The sequence below is a fragment of the Hordeum vulgare genome, chromosome 1H (assembly GCF_904849725.1).
Source record: "Hordeum vulgare subsp. vulgare chromosome 1H, MorexV3_pseudomolecules_assembly, whole genome shotgun sequence".
In the NCBI taxonomy this organism is placed as follows: domain Eukaryota; kingdom Viridiplantae; phylum Streptophyta; class Magnoliopsida; order Poales; family Poaceae; genus Hordeum; species Hordeum vulgare.
Window position 1 is genome coordinate 386,093,307 of NC_058518.1, and position 11,349 is coordinate 386,104,655.

General features: G+C 47.1%; 1 protein-coding gene across 1 annotated transcript; it reads left to right on the forward strand.

Moving 5' to 3' along the window:
* Positions 1-535: 535 nt before the first annotated feature.
* Positions 536-2,522, forward strand: LOC123439347 (transcription factor MYBS2-like). The gene is made up of 5 exons (XM_045116075.1): positions 536-1,016; positions 1,413-1,642; positions 1,746-1,823; positions 1,924-1,980; positions 2,084-2,522. Exons 1-5 carry the CDS (start codon positions 746-748, stop codon positions 2,258-2,260), a joined length of 813 nt encoding a protein of 270 aa, XP_044972010.1. The 5' UTR covers positions 536-745; the 3' UTR covers positions 2,261-2,522.
* The last annotated feature ends 8,827 nt before the right edge of the window (positions 2,523-11,349 follow it).

The following is an 11,349-nucleotide window of genomic DNA, read 5'->3' on the forward strand; positions in this document are numbered from 1 at the left end:
ATAGACGATGGGAAAATAAAAAGTGATGATGGTTATGTATATGATGGATAGGCGGAAAAATTAAAACAAGAGTAGTGATGTACAATGCACGGAGAATATGAGACTCTCTCGGCCTTGAGATGCTACCATGCTACGAGCTCCTAGAAACTGTTGGATCTCAAATCCAATGGCTCCCAGAACATTTTGCAAAGAAATCCCTTAGAAGTTCAAGAATTACGCACGAATAGACTACGTTAGATATGATATCCAACGGTCCACGAGTGTGTATCACCTAAAACTTCCTCCTACAATGCAGTATGACATGGCGGCAGCGGGCGTGGCAAAGGGGTGGTCCATCCTACAATTTCTCCATAGCGTAGATAGTTTAAAATAAATAAAAAATTGAAAACGAGGCAGGAGATTAAGAAGTGAAGCATTTACGGTTGGCTAAAGTATGAGTGTTTTTATTTTCTTGAATTAAAAGCCTGCTCCAGAAAGTAAGTTGTGGAGAAAAAAAGAAGCTGGACGCGCTTATAAATGGAGAACGAGGGGAGACGGTAGCAGGTGCCGGTAAGTAGGCAGTGAGGACAAAGCCACCCACCCACCGATCGAGAGTCAGTCTCTCCCGGCCCTCCCTCCCCTCGTGCGGTAGCCTCCAAATCATCCAACGTCCAATCCACTTCCAACAAGATACCGCCACCATCCTCCGCCTGATCCGACCTCTTCCGTCAGCGACAGCGACCCCGCAACGCCCGGCTCCGTCGGGATGGAGGAGGAGGGCGGCGCGAGGAAGGCGGTGCTCTTCAGGCTGTTCGGCGTCGAGGTCCGCGGAGCGGAGGAGGAGGAGGAGGATGACGCGGAGCCCATGGAGCTCAAGAAGAGCACCAGCATGCCCAACCTCGCCTCCATCGGCCCGATTCTACCGCGCGGCGAGGCCAGCGCCAGCCACGACAAGGGCTACGCCTCCGACGACGGCGAGCTGGCGTCCACGCCGCAGCTCAAGCGCCGCCGCCGCAAGGCCCAGGAGCGCAAGAAAGGTAACAGCTTGATCAACCTCCATCTGGATCACGCAAGGTTTCTTGGTTCTTCTACCCTCCTGTCTGCCTTGTGCAACCCGTAGAGAGCTCTACTGTTCCATTCCTTCGTGCGGTGTACAGATTCCGGCCGTTTTTTGGGCATAATCATCTGATCGCTTAACTAATCTAGTGATTTGTGAGTGGAAATTCCGTCCTGGATCAAAGGAATTAAGAAACTGACTTGGAGCTATCATGACCTTTATGTATCATCCAATCCAAGTGTACTAGTCGATGGATCTTACGATCCCACCTGAACAACAATTTGATTAGTCGCTCCGTGTTGCTTCCTAGTAATAGTAGTTCGTACCATGAATCATCATGGCGCAAGTGGTTGATTGAGATGATATTCTGGTTCAGGGATTCCGTGGACCGAGGAGGAGCACAGGAAGTTCCTGGAGGGTCTGAAGCAGCTGGGCAAGGGGGACTGGAGAGGCATCTCCAAGAACTTCGTCACCACCAGGACGGCCACGCAGGTGGCCAGCCACGCCCAGAAGTACTTCCTCCGGCAGACCAACCCCGGCAAGAAGAAGCGCCGGGCCAGCCTCTTCGACGTCGGCATCCCCGCCGGCCACGGCTACGACGATCAGGTGCTCGATCCGGTCCAGTCCAGTTCGCGCCAAGTTAATCAAAACATCCATCGGATCCAGCACCTAACTTATGCACTCCGCTGAATTTCAAATTGGTTTTCAGCTGCCGAGTCCTCACAGTGTTGGAACCAAGCTTGCTCCTGCCGAGAAGATACTCCACACCGACCACGGCGACGTGCCGGTAAATTCCACGCAACTCGTGTTTCATTTCGTTTCCTGCTAGAACTAGATCGGGTTTCCATTTTGTCTGAGTACTGACTGAATCCTGAACCTCGCCTCAGCTACCAAGTTATTCTGAAGTCATCAGGGGCAACAACAACAACAACACCCAGATGCAGGTAAAGCCATCTAGCACCTTTAGTTGCATCTCAGAACATATCTGATGTAGTCACAACAGTGTGAGCAAAAGCTTTACAGCAACCGGGTCCTTTCTTCTGGCAGGCTGATGAACTAACTGACCATGCGAAGAAGAGATCAAAGTTCCCCACCGGAATGTCGCTGACCGCCATGGCTGCCTCCGGGCTTGAGCTGGCAATGTCTTCCTCTCCCAGCAGCATCCTGGAGCTCAGCATCGGGCCTCCTCGCCACTGCGCGGTCGATGCCATCAAGGTGCTGTGATTGATCCCCGGCTGCCGGGCTTGGCCGAAAGGATTTACCTGGTGTCCCTGTTCTTGTTGCCGTGCTAACCTTGTTGTCCGTTCGATCGTCGTAGTAGCTTCTTCAGCTAGCGTATGGAGTAAAATACATAAGAATTGTCTGCTTTGGTACTACAAGTTGGTGAAGGGAAACCAGAGAGGGGTTATGTAGTAGATTTGTTTGTACTGTATGGTTACCAGATTTAATTAATGTTATATCGGTGCTTGCATGGTGATTTAGTAAACTAATAATGTCATCAAGGCAAGGGGGTGCAGGAATTGGAGGTGGCGTTGGAAGGCATCGCGCTCATGAATTGAAAATCACACGGGTGGGGTTGGTTTCTTGTTGCCATCTGAGGAGGCAGCCATGACAGGAGAGGAGAGGACGGCTCCCTTCTTTTTGCCTGTGTGTGTGTGGCTCTGTCCGCTCGGAGCTTCCAATGGCTTCAATAATTGGGCTCTGCCTGCATTTCGCTCTCCATGTCCAGGTCCACTCACTAATCCGCCCATGGCGTGGCGACATCAATCGGGCGTGCTACGAGCATGCTGTATCCTCCTGTCCCCTGTCAGTTGTGATGCTAGCAGAGGGAAGCGGGCAGAAGCAACGAGCGAAACCGTGCCTAATTCAGAGTTTTTGTTGGTGTCGGATCATGTTGGCTGCACGAACCGTGGATAGCTGACATGTATGTGGCGTGAGTTCCTCTCCTCGCGATGATCACGATTGCAAAACCTCGTCCGTTGGTTCCGAAGCAAAAGCCTTTCCACCCGGTGAAAGTTCAGAGAAAACTGATGGGAATCGACAAGATTATCTCACGGCACTCGCACGCAAGCCGGCTTGGAATTTTGCGAGTGCACGGACATATGTGATATCTCACATCATGTACATGCTCCTAGTCCACATCTACAGCGGCGTGGTGGGGGAAAGGGAGGAAGGATGGCTGTGATGGAATCGCGGATAGGATATGTGGATATCTCGATAGGGTGACGGGTGGCCCAAATTATTGACCTCCTTTACCAAAGATGCACGCACGCACGCACGCACTCGTGGCTCCCAACTGAACTGAGCGAGCTCTGCTGACTGCTGCTGTTGATGTTGCCTGGCCTTTTCACGGTCGCGCCCCACCAACGATTGCCGGTGGGAGGTCGACGACAAGCTCGCGGCAAAAGGAGAGGAGGATAGATAAACAAATGGCGGCAAGGATCATGAGATAGCACCACTTTCTCGGGATTGGGAGATATCACCTTTGACAACTAGGAAATGATAATGTCGATGTTTTTTTCTCAACAACTGGCGAAAAGGATTATGTGGAGTCTCTTTCTCCCCTGGCGGCCTGCCACCGTTCGTTTGGTGAAAAACAACTTGTTTTCCTTCTTTTGAAGCGCCGTTCCTTGGTGAAAAATAACTTTTTTTTTTCTTTTGAAGGGGGAGGAAGAAATACATCAAGTGAACCCGGGGTATACCATCCGCGGATCCACATGGTCTGGCCCTGCTTTGCCTATCAAATATCTACCCCAGATAACCCTGTTGTAGGCATTCGCACGAGCTGATTAGGGATGGCGTCGGGAGTGACAGACAAGAGGTTGGACGGGAGCCAGGGGTGCGGCCAACTCCGGTGACACCACATCGCCAAGCGCCGAATGGAGCCACCGCTCGACGGTGATGCCTCGGCGGCCAGTGATGGTGCAGCGGCGATTTCAGTAGGCGGCAGGAGAACGGACGAAATCGACAACGTTTCGAGCTTCGGCAAGGGCGGACGGCGTCGCGGTGAACGTGTCAAGCTGGCGGAATGGCTGCGTGCATGGGATTTTTTCACTGTTTTGATCCTTAGGACGTAAGTTGATCACGTAATGAACTTGGTTCGAAAGTATTTCACGTTTTGACCCTTTTGAAAACGCCACGCACCGTGGCGTTGCAGCCCTGTTAAGAAACGCCATTCTACTGGACGTTGCGGGCCTCGTGTGCAACGCCAGTCTACTCGACGTTGCGGCCCTTCCCAAAAACGTCAAGGGGGCTGGCGTTGCAGACATGAGGTGGAACGTCAGTACCTATGGCGTTTCTTGCCTTTATATTCTGCCACCCCGACCCCCTCGCCCACCAACCACCATTTCTACTCTCCTCTTGTGAGTGGCCATCAACCCAGCAAGAAACTCGCATAACTGGCCTCTGAGACCGTTTAGCTCACCGACATGACCCCGGTCTGTCGACCTCCACCGACGAGGCACCATTGCTGCAAAAGCCCTGTCCTGTGCCTGATCTAGCTGACAAGCCAACAACTAACTCGGTCCTCCCCGAGAGGCCCAAGTCCGTGGTTGGCCTTGCTTCCTGTTCCGAGCAGGAACACATTCCGGGCAGGAACAAATAAATCTAGCTCAACCGGAGAACTGACTCCGAACTGAAAACCGACCGATGCCACAAAGCAAAGTAGGGTGGTCAAGTGCAGTATGCCTGGAGTTCGTAGTGCCCACTAGATGTCATTGGCAAGTTATAGAAGTCTTTCTCTCTTCTGAGATATCATTGGTCAGTGCAGCTTCTTAGCCCGAAAAAGCTCTCCCTCCTCCTCACCATCCCCCCCTTCGATCTCCCTCCTCCCTCAACCTTTTAGTAGGTTCTTTGGGGCAAATCGAAGAGGCCGGTAAGCTCCTCCAATCCCTCCAATTAGTTTTTGCAATGTTTTTGTATTTGTGTAGATTTCTTTTGCACTAGGTGTTCTATTTATGTTGCATTGTATTGGTTGGTTTCTTATTATTGAGTAGATTTAGTGTTAGGTTTTGGTTAGGGTTATGCCTAGTTTGGTTGGACAAGGGTTAGGGTTAGTGTTAGGTTTTGTGTTATGCCTAATTTGGATGGACAAGGTTTAGGGTTAGGGTTTGTGTTAATGATTAATTTGGATGCAAATGGTTAGTTGTTTTGTTAGTTGTTTTGTTATACTTAGAATTTGTAATTTTGTCCCTTTTTTAGATGGACAAGATTGTGAATATTCATTATGTTGACAAATAGGCATTCATGAATGTTGATATTGTTGACAAATATGAGGAAGTGTTGACATTTCTTGATAGTCCTACTTATGAAGAGGTTGTGGCAGAAACTCGGATAAGATTGAAGTGGGTTGATCCAAGTGACCAAGTAGAATTATTAGGAAGATATGATGTTGGGTCGGCACTCAAGTGTCGAATGAAGACAATGCCTATCAAGTCTAATTTGCATTGGGTTGCATACAAGGACGCTGTTGCATCCTCGATAGACAAGTCACTCGAAGTGTTTGCTAGTACGGTGGTCAATGTTCCTCTTCATGTTCACTTGAACCAACCCATAGTAGATGATTTGAGCCCGTATAATGTTGTGGCACCTATTGTTGAGCATAAAGTAGAAGTACAAGTGAATGAGTATCCCCAATATGAGTTTGGAGGTAGTGCACCGATCAAAGATGATGGTCATGAGTCCGACGAAGAGTATGAGAGGAAACACAACATTGTTGGTGACGTAGAGGCTCAAGTAAGGCATGATGACATGGATCCTGACATTGTTTATCAGCGTGCTTGTGTGGACGAGTCGGATGATGAAGGCCCGGAGAATGAGTTGGATGAGGATGGCTTCACTGAGAAAGAAGCAGAGTGGTATACAAAAATCACCGGGAGGGATCACAAAGTTCCCTTGTTTTGTGATGTTAGCTTTGCAGATAAGGCTTTAGTCGACGGTGGCATGAGCAAGACAATTGAGGCTAGATTGTTCCCAAGTAGCACACCCTACGCTATCTCAACGTCTTACCTAAAGAAAGGTTTGATGTTCGAGGACATTCTAGAATTGAAGATGTGGTTGTGTGAGTATGCCGTCAAGCACTACAGGCCTTTCAGAGTTGCTTACTCGGACTGCCACAAGCGATACACCGTGAAATGTGAGGTAGAACAATGCAAATGGAAAGTCAATTCAAGACTCATGAAAGATGGTATGTGGAAGATAAGTAGTTGCATTGCAACTCACCAATGCACACCGCCGACAGATGAAGCACCAGAGACACACCGTCAGTTAACCTCGGAATTCATCGGTTATAAATACCAAAAACATATAGCTGAGGATCCAACCATTAAAGTGAAGTTGTTGATGAGTTGGGTTTTCGAGAGATTTGGATATAAGGTCAAGTACGGGAAGACATGGAAGGCCAAACAGGTCGCTTTTAGAATGTTGTACGGTGGATGGGAAGAGGCGTACAACATGCTACCCCGGTTGCTGGGCGCGATGGCCTATAGAAACCCCGGAATGTACCACTATGTCCAAGATATTGAAGGTGTGTTCCGTCGTGCCTTTTGGACGTTTGGCCCATGCATTGCAGCTTTTGAGCATCGTCGTCCGGTTTTGTCTATAGATGGAACATTCCTGACTGGCAAATACAAGGGCACACTAATGATAGCAATGGCACATGATGCTAATGATCATGTGTTGCCTCTGGCATTTGCTTTGGTGTCAGCGGAGAACCAAGACAACTGGGAATGGTATTAACCGTGAACCTTGATGTTTTTATGTAGGTATGGCGGCGTCTCAACCCAACAAGGAGAAAATGGAGTGGGGGCGGAGAAGGATGCAGCCAGTGAGGAGCAGCGGTTGATGGAGAGGGCTGCAAAGAAGTTGAGAGAGCAGGACGCAGCCAAAGCAAACAAGATGGAGAGGGAGCGCCAGTACGAAGAGGACGCAGCACGGAGAAAGGAGGACCTCAAAATGTTTCTTGAGCACAAGGCTTATGAGAAAAGGATGGCGGACAAAGACAAGAAGGCGCTGGAGCAACGTCACAATGAATGGGCAGCTAAATTTAAGATTGCTTACACAGAGGGTGTAGCAAAGAGAGAGCGGGAGGAGGAACTATTCATGGAGAGGGTGCTGGAAGAGGCTTCAAAAATGCGCAAAAGGGAAGACGAAGAGGAGGAAGAGAGGAAGAAGAAAAAGGGGAAGGGGCCTTGCTAGACGCAGTAGAGCCGGAGGCTTCTATTTGTCATGCACGCTTTCATGTTTGAACCCTATATGTTGAACCTTGTTCCCTTGCGTGCTATTTGACTATGAAATCCACTATGATGGGCTATGTATGATGTGTGTTGCATATGAGCTATGTGTGAATGTGCTAAATGAGCTATGTATGATGTGTGTGTGAGCTATGTATGATGTGTGTGTGAAAGTGTTGTCTGAGAAAATTAAAAAGAGAGGAAAGCCAAACCAAAGCAGAAACGCCAGAGGTGCTGGCGTTGCAGGGCAAAACAGAAACGCCAGGGAGCCTGGCGTTTCCTTAGTCCAGTACCGCGCTGCTGAGATCCTGGCCAACGTTGCACCCGGAGCTAAAACGCCATAGGTCCTGGCGTTGCAGGCCATACCAGAAACGCCAGGGAGACTCGCGTTTCCTTAGTCCAGTACCGCGGTGCTCGCTTCCTGGCCAGCGTTGCAACCAGAGCTGAAACGCCATAGGTACTGGCGTTCCACCTTATGTCTGCAACGCCAGCCCCTTTGGCGTTTCTGGGAAGGGCCGCAACGTCCAGTAGACTGGCGTTGCACACGAGGCCCGTAACGTCCAGTAGACTGGCGTTTCTTAACAGGGCTGCAACGCCACGTTGCGTGACATTTCCAAAAGGGTCAAAACGTGAAATACTTTCGAACCGAGTGCGTCCGGTGGCTGCAAACATCGTGCGAGACGATTCTGCGGCTTTTTTTCATCTCTTGGAGCTTGTTTTTTCTCCCCTCTCCCCTAACAATAATAAAGCGCGCACCGCTTCTGGCGTCCGTCGTTGGTCATTTTGCAGAAAAGCCCTCGCAGTTTCAGATAATTAACCCGCGGTCCAATTTTAAGTCAGAACGAACCGGTTTTTTGTCATTTTGCAGAAAAGTCCTCACAATTTTAGATAATCAAACCGCGGTCCATATTTTAGTCACGGCCGAACCGTTTTTTTGCATTTTTCATAAAAATCCCTGATGTTTTAGGTAATCAACCCGCCATACCTATGTAAGTCAGCCGAAACTTTTTTGTTTTAACAAAAAAAACCCTGACTTTTTAGTTAATCAATCCATATTTTATCTAAAACAAAATTATCCATATCTTTTAAACCGTAACTCCGATTTTAACATGTTATATATGAAATTTGATTGAAAAAATGTGTAGAATCTAAATAGGATGTTATTTTTAGCTGTTGAATACTTCTTAAATATTATTTTTGGTGCAAACTTAATCTGTAGTGCACGGTCCTTTTTTTCCTCTCTTTCCGGCGACCATACGAATTGCAATAAATATCCATTAAATTAAAACCAAATTGAGAGGAAAGAAAACATCGTTAACCACACATGCACACCTTTGAAAAATCTCGTGGGGAGAAACAACATATTTCTCATCTTATTCCGAGTGATTGTACATTCAAACACGTGTTCGTTGTGTGAGCACTGAAGCCATCGTCGACAACACAATTGAGATGCCATGTGAAAATATATTGCGTTCAAAGCGTGTGTTATTTTCTCTTCCGTTGCAACGCACGATTTTTTTGCTAGTAAAGCCTAAGAGCAACTCTATCCATGCGATCCAAATGAACACATGTTTTGTTCATCTTTGCAGCCACCGGAATATTCATCATCCAGGGTATAGAATAAATTATTCCTCATCCAAAGTATATATATCCTGGATTAATAAAGTTCAGTAAAAATATAAAATATTGCACAGTTCAAAAACCACATAAATGTCTCATATCTCATAGTTTACAAGCCAATTTAATATTAAATTATTTCAAATACATTTAAAAGAAAGGTTATCGATATATTCATAGGTTTCCAACATGAAGCCACGTATGTTCAACCAAATTATTTACAGCTACATGTGGGTTTTTCAAATCACAGATCTGATAATGGAACTCGGTAAACTATGCAAACGTTGCCGCTCTTCCATACGCATGCACAACATTATCACACTAAAACTGAAACTCTTAATCATAGAGATGTTCTCGATGCTCATCTTCTACGATCATGTCATACATAATCACACAAGTTATCATCACCTCCCATATTTTTTGATGCTCCAAGTTCTAGCAGGATACCGAACGATGCCCCATCAAGATTAAAGACACCAAAGGCACGCTCTACATCCTTTCTAGCACTCTCTTGCTCTTGGACAAATGTCTTTCTCTTCTCTCCTACAGGGTTAGGGATTGTCTTAACAAGAATAGTCTACTATGAATAGATACCGCGGCTAGATAGTATTCATTGTTGTATTGGTGGCCACTGATCTCAACATTGACCTCCGGGCAATTGCCCTGCCATCCTAGCAAACACCGGAGAATGCCGGAACACATTGATATCATTGCGAGATCCGGCCATGTCGAAAAAGGAGTGCCAAATCAAGGGGTCTTGGGAAGCAATGGCCTCAAGTATGACAATGCAAGCTCGGACAAGGCCCTTATACTGTCCCTGCCAAGCAGAAGGACAGTTTTTCCACTTCCACTACATACAATCTATGCTACCAAGCATCCCCGGGAACCCTTTGCTAGCATTCATCGCCATCTATATCAGCAACAATTGGCTCTCTTAAGTACTCCGACTCAAACGCATCTATGACAGCCTTGCAAAACATATACATGGACTCAAGGTATATGGACTCACTCATCCGGGCATACTCATTAATGAAATCACTGGAAACTCTGTATGCAACTATCTAAATGATAGCAGTGCATTTTTGATAAGAGAAGCCAATCTTCCTAAGGGCATCCGTCTTGCACTCGAAATTGTTATCGTACTCCACCAACCCCTTCCGAAACGGTTGAACACATGCCTAGTCATACGAAAACGACGTTGAAACATGTGATGCTTGAAGAGCGGGTTGAAGGTCTTGAAATAGTCGTTTCAAAGTAGGAAATGATCACTCTCTATGCAGCGATTTAGTGCCGATGTGTGCCCCGGTATCAAGTCCCTAAACAACGACCGCTCCATACTTAAGCGGTCATGGACGACCAACGTAGCTGCCACGATCTGCTCATCATTGGATGTCTCCTCATTACCGGATGAAGAATCATCCGAATCATAAAGAATGTTATACAAAAAACTTATCATTTGAATCCATTTGTACCTTTGCAAGCAAACATCAAACAGCTTGCAGGCGTCATGAAAGAAGCCAACAATGAAGAACCTTGCATCCCACCTTACGGGATGAGACGGTGACCTATCTATGGACGGATGGCTGACGACAACAACGGTATCTAAGGACGGATGGCTGACGACAACGGTTGGACAGACAGATGAGTCGGAGGAAGAAAGACAAGTCTGGCCTACGTGCCACCGACTGACGAGCCAAGAGAAAGAAAAGGATAGGTGTCGCGGGGGTTCGTCCCATGTCCATGCCAGTCTAAAAACAGACACATGTTCGTTTGAATTGCCGCATTAGGCTAAGTTTTATGCCCGCGTCAACCTAAACGAACATACAACAACGAAATGGGTCATCCAGTTAGAGTTGCTCTAAAAGGCATTTCATTATTTAATACATTTGCGTTTCATTATTTAATATACATTTGCGTCAACCTAAACGAACATACACCGACGAAATGGGTCATGGGTCATCCAGTTAGAGTTGCTTAAATATACATTTGCGTCAACCTAAACGAACATACACCGACGAAATGGGTCATGGGTCATCCAGTTAGAGTTGCTCTAAAAGACGTTTCATTATTTAATACATTATCCAGTTTCATAAATGACTTGGACACGGTGGCTGTTTTTTTCGCGAGAGGCGGCAAAGCACACAGAAGTGGGTTAAGTCAAGCCGATTTATTGCCTAAACTCATTCCAATCACATTGTGCTTATAAGAGAATAGTCTTAAGTGCGATTGAGCAACACATGCTTTGAATGCTTTGCACAAAACAAACATAATGCACGCAAGCACATGTGATCACTGCAATGAAGTTCAGTTCGCCGTGAACGCAAAAACTTCAGTAAATCCAACGGGGGATTGAGGCTAGGTCTGCAAGGAAATGCAATCGACCGTACCGAATTGACCCCTTCACAGCTTGAAGCGCAGGCCAGAAGTAGAAAGCAGGGAGAAATTTGAAATATTGCTAACACAGGA

Coding starts and splice junctions, on each gene's coding strand:
- LOC123439347 (XM_045116075.1), top strand. CDS start 746: ATGGAGGAGGAGGGCGGCGCGAGGAAGGCGGTGCTCTTCAGGCTGTTC. Junction 1,824..1,923: donor CCGACCACGGCGACGTGCCG/GTAAATTCCACG, acceptor ACCTCGCCTCAG/CTACCAAGTTATTCTGAAGT. Junction 1,981..2,083: donor ACAACAACACCCAGATGCAG/GTAAAGCCATCT, acceptor TTCTTCTGGCAG/GCTGATGAACTAACTGACCA.